Source organism: Pleurodeles waltl, chromosome 12 (assembly GCF_031143425.1).
Source record: "Pleurodeles waltl isolate 20211129_DDA chromosome 12, aPleWal1.hap1.20221129, whole genome shotgun sequence".
Classification (NCBI taxonomy): domain Eukaryota; kingdom Metazoa; phylum Chordata; class Amphibia; order Caudata; family Salamandridae; genus Pleurodeles; species Pleurodeles waltl.
Genome location: NC_090451.1, coordinates 20,290,598 through 20,296,301, shown reverse-complemented (window position 1 = coordinate 20,296,301; position 5,704 = coordinate 20,290,598). Strand labels below are relative to the sequence as shown.

Here is a 5,704-nt window from a genome sequence, read left to right as displayed (position 1 = left end):
ACAGACCCCCTATCCTGTGACTCTCCCTCCTGTGACAACAGACCCCCTATCCTGTGACCACAGACCCCCTATCCTGTGACCACAGACCCCCTATCCTGTGACTCTCCCTCCTGTGACCACAGACCCTCCTCCTGTGACCACAGACCCTCCCTCCTGTGACCACAGACCCCCTATCTGTGACCACAGACCCCCTATCCTGTGACTCTTCCTCCTGTGACCACAGACCCCCCTATCCTGTGACCACAGACCCCCTGTCCTGTGACTCTCCCTCCTGTGACACAGACCCTCCCTCCTGTGACCACAGACCCTCTATCCTGTGACCACAGACCCTCTATCCTGTGACCACAGACCTCTCCCTCCTGTGACCACAGACCCCCTATCCTGTGACCACAGACCCCCTATCCTGTGACCACAGACCCCCTATCCTGTGACCACAGACCCCCTATCCTGTGACTCTTCCTCCTGTGACCACAGACCCCCTATCCTGTGACCACAGACCCCCTATCCTGTGACCGCAGACCCTCCCTCCTGTGACCACAGACCCTCTATCCTGTGACCACAGACCCCCTATCCTGTGACACAGACCCCCTATCCTGTGACTCTCCCTCCTGTGATCACAGACCCCCTATCCTGTGACCACAGACCCCCTATCCTGTGACCACAGACCCCCTATCCTGTGACTCTTCCTCCTGTGACCACAGACCCCCTATCCTGTGACCACAGACCCCCTATCCTGTGACTCTCCCTCCTGTGACCCCAGACCCTCCCATCCTGTGACCACAGACCCTCTATCCTGTGACCAGACCCTCTATCCTGTGACCAGACCCTCTTTCCTGTGACCAGACCCTCCATCCTGTGACCACAGACCCTCCATCCTGTGACCACAGACTCTCCCTCCTGTGACCATCAGACCCCCTATCCATGTGACCACAGACCCCCTATCCTGTGACCACAGACCCCCTATCCTGTGACTCTTCCTCCTGTGACCACAGACCCCCTATCCTGTGACCACAGACCCCCCTATCCTGTGACCGCAGACCCTCCCTCCTGTGACCGCAGACCCTCCCTCCTGTGACCGCAGACCCTCTATCCTGTGACCACAGACCCCCTATCCTTTGGACCACAGACCCCCTATCCTGTGACTCTCCCTCCTGTGATCACAGACCCCCTATCCAGTGACCACAGACCCCCTATCCTGTGATCACAGACCCCCTATCCTGTGACCACAGACCCCCTATTCTGTGACCACAGACCCCCCTATCCTGTGACTCTTCCTCCTGTGACCACAGACCCCCTATCCTGTGACCACAGACCCCCTATCCTGTGACTCTCCCTCCTGTGACCACAGACCCTCCCTCCTGTGACCAGACCTCCATCCTGTGACCACAGACTCTCCCTCCTGTGACCACAGACCCCTATCCTGTGACCACAGACCCCCAATCCTGTGACCACAGACCCTCCCTCCTGTGACCACAGACCCCCCTATCCTGTGACCACAGACCCCTATCCTGTGACTCTCCCTCCTGTGACCACAGACCCTCCCTCCTGTGACCAGACCCTCCATCCTGTGACCACAGACTCTCACCTCCTGTGACCACAGACCCCTATCCTGTGACCACAGACCCCCAATCCTGTGACCACAGACCCTCCCTCCTGTGACCACAGACCCCCTATCCTGTGACCACAGACCCCCTATCCTGTGACCACAGACCCCCTATCCTGTTACCACAGACCCTCTATCCTGTGACCACAGACCCTCCCTCCTGTGACCACAGACCCTCTATCCTGTGACCCTCCCTTCTGTGACCACAGACCCCCTATCCTGTGACCACAGACCCCCTATCCTGTGACCACAGACCCCCTATCCTGTGACTCTCCCTCCTGTGACCACAGACCCTCTATCCTGTGACCACAGACCCCCCTATCCTGTGACCACAGACCTTCTATCCTGTGACCACAGACCCTCCCTCCTGTGACCACAGACCCCCTATCCTGTGACCACAGACCCTCTATCCTGTGACCACAGACCCCCTATCCTGTGACCACAGACCCCCTATCTGTGACCACAGACCCCCTATCCTGTGACCCTCCCTCCTGTGACCACAGCCCCTCTGTCCTCCGGAGTTGCACGGGGTCAGGGGCTGTGGTACAGGCTAGGGATGGCTTCGGGCCCAGCTGGGTGCACGGGTGCCCCTGGAGTCCCCCCGCAGCCCTCGCCCGCCCTCCCCCGCACCTGCATGACGGTCTTGCGGATCTTCCACAGCCGGTAGGTTTCCTCCTCGTCGTCCATGCTGCCCCGGTGCACTCTCTGCGCAGGCGCGCTCTCGTGCACACCCTCCCGAGCTAATGCGCAGGCGCAGCTCTCGAGCCACGGAGCGCACTGCGCAGACGCACTACAGAACAAGACGGTGAAGCGCTACTGCGCAGGCGTCCCTCACTGGCGCCACGACACCAACGTCAGGCCATGAAATAGCGAAAACACTTGCCTGGTCCCAACATGGCCGAAGAAGACGTCAGGCTTGGCGCTATTTGGCGCTATTTGGCACTATGCGAAAAGCGCTACAGTTCAAAATTGTGAAGGTTTATTGACGCTGTTAATATTCAAACAGTGTTAAAGTTTGGTTTGTGCACTATTTCATTAAATATGCTTGAGAAAGTTTAGATTTATAAACCAATAAATTATAAATGTCCAGCTGTATATTTTGCCAGGGTTCCTAAAGAGTGTTAAAGTACCGATGGGGTTGGCCTCAGAGATCTGTTAGACCCAACGAGGGAGAACAGAGACAAGTGAAGAGCAGCTCCGTCTAGTGTATGGTCGCCTGCGGTGTGGCAGTGCTCAGAAGCACAAGCGAGGGGGGCATGCTTCCCAAGTGCCAGCGCCATCCCTCCGGAGGCACTTGACGATCAGTCTCATCGGTCCGCGCCGACCCCTGCACTGACTCTTACCAAGGGTGACACCAGTGTGCAGAGCTTCAGACCTCCAGCCTCTTGGGCTTTGTGCAGCGTTGTCAGCGAGACCCCCTATCCTGTGACCACAGACCCCTATCCTGTGACCACAGACCCCCTATCCTGTGACCACAGACCCCCTATCCTGTGACCACAGACCCCCTATCCTGTGACTCTCCCTCCTGTGACCACAGACCCCCTATCCTGTGACCACAGACCCCCTATCCTGTGACCACAGACCCCCTATCCTGTGACTCTCCCTCCTGTGACCACAGACCCTCTATCCTGTGACCACAGACCCCCTATCCTGTGACCACAGACCCCCTATCCTGTGACTCTCCCTCCTGTGACCACAGACCCCCTATCCTGTGACCACAGACCCCCTATCCTGTGACTCTCCCTCCTGTGACCACAGACCCCCTATCCTGTGACTCTCCCTCCTGTGACCACAGACCCCCTATCCTGTGACCACAGACCCCCTATCCTGTGACCACAGACCCCCTATCCTGTGACTCTCCCTCCTGTGACCACAGACCCCCTATCCTGTGACCACAGACCCTCTATCCTGTGACCACAGACCCTCCCTCCTGCGACCACAGACCCCCTATCCTGTGACCACAGACCCCCTATCCTGACCACAGACCCCCCCTCCTGTGACAAACAGACCCCTATCCTGTGACCCACAGCCCCTCTATCCTGTGACCACAGACCCCCTATCCTGTTACCACAGACCCCCCCTCCTGTGACAAACAGACCCCTATCCTGTGACCACAGCCCCTCTATCCTGTGACCACAGACCCCCTATCCTGTGACCACAGACCCCCTATCCTGTGACCACAGACCCCCTATCCTGTGACTCTCCCTCCTGTGACCACAGACCCCCTATCCTGTGACCACAGACCCCCTATCCTGTGACCACAGACCCCCTATCCTGTGACTCTCCCTCCTGTGACCACAGACCCCCTATCCTGTGACCACAGACCCCCTATCCTGTGACCACAGACCCCCTATCCTGTGACTCTCCCTCCTGTGACCACAGACCCCCTATCCTGTGACCACAGACCCTCTATCCTGTGACCACAGACCCTCCATCCTGTGACCACAGACCCTCCATCCTGTGACCACAGACCCCCTATCCTGTGACCACAGACCCTCCCTCTGTGACTCTCCCTCCTGTGACCACAGACCCTCCATCCTGTGACCACAGACCCCCTATCCTGTGACTCTCCCTCCTGTGACCACAGACCCCCTATCCTGTGACCACAGACCCCCTATCCTGTGACCACAGACCCTCCCTCCTGTGACCACAGACCCTCTATCCTGTGACCACAGACCCTCCATCCTGTGACCACAGACCCCCTATCCTGTGACTCTCCCTCCTGTGATCACAGACCCCCTATCCTGTGACCACAGACCCCCTATCCTGTGACCACAGACCCCCTATCCTGTGACCACAGACCCTCCCTCCTGTGACCACAGACCCTCTATCCTGTGACCACAGACCCTCCATCCTGTGACCACAGACCCCCTATCCTGTGACTCTCCCTCCTGTGATCACAGACCCCCTATCCTGTGACCACAGACCCCCTATCCTGTGACTCTCCCTCCTGTGATCACAGACCCCCTATCCTGTGACCACAGAGCCCCTATCCTGTGACCACAGATCCTCTATCCTGTGACCACAGACCCCCTATCCTGTGACCACAGACCCCCTATCCTGTATCCACAGACCCTCCCTCCTGTGACAAACAGACCCCCTATCCTGTGACCACAGACTCCCTATCCTGTGACCACAGACCCTCCATCCTGTGACCACAGACCCTCCATCCTGTGACCACAGACCCTCCATCCTGTGACCACAGACCCCCTATCCTGTGACCACAGACCCCCTATCCTGTGACCACAGACCCTCCCTCCTGTGACCACAGACCCCCTATCCTGTGACCACAGACCCCCTATCCTGTGACCACCGACCCTCTATCCTGTGACCACCGACCCTCTATCCTGTGACCACAGACCCTCTATCCTGTGACCACAGAACCTCCCTCCTGTGACCACAGACCCCCTATCCTGTGACCACAGACCCTCCCTCCTGTGACCACAGACCCTCCCTCCTGTGACCACAGACCCTCCATCCTGTGACCACAGACCCCCTATCCTGTGACTCTCCCTCCTGTGATCACAGACCCCCTATCCTGTGACCACAGACCCCCTATCCTGTGACCACAGACCCCTATCCTGTGACCACAGACCCCCTATCCTGTGACTCTCCCTCCTGTGATCACAGACCCCCTATCCTGTGACCACAGAGCCCCTATCCTGTGACCACAGACCCTCTATCCTGTGACCACAGACCCTCCATCCTGTGACCACAGACCCTCCATCCTGTGACCACAGACCCTCTATCCTGTGACCACAGACCCCCTATCCTGTGACCACAGACCCCCTATCCTGTGACCACAGACCCTCTATCCTGTGACCACAGACCCTCTATCCTGTGACCACAGACCCCCTATCCTGTGACTCTCCCTCCTGTGACCACAGACCCCCTATCCTGTGACCACAGACCCCCTATCCTGTGACCACAGACCCCCTATCCTGTGACCAAAGACCCTCTATCCTGTGACCACAGACCCTCCCTCCTGTGACCACAGACCCTCCCTCCTGTGACCACAGACCCTCCCTCCTGTGACCACAGACCCTCTATCCTGTGACCACAGACCCTCCATCCTGCGACCACAGACCCCCTATCCTGTGA

General features: G+C 58.4%; 1 protein-coding gene across 1 annotated transcript in view; it reads right to left on the bottom strand.

The window, feature by feature from the left end:
• The window catches only part of POLR2E (RNA polymerase II, I and III subunit E), a 63,642-nt gene extending 61,256 nt beyond the window's left edge, over positions 1 to 2,386 (bottom strand). The window contains exon 1 of the mRNA XM_069217016.1: positions 2,234 to 2,386. Within this exon, the coding sequence (XP_069073117.1) occupies positions 2,234 to 2,290 (57 nt within the window). The 5' untranslated portion in view covers positions 2,291 to 2,386. The remainder of the gene's footprint in view (positions 1 to 2,233) is intronic.
• Positions 2,387 to 5,704: the final 3,318 nt, after the last annotated feature.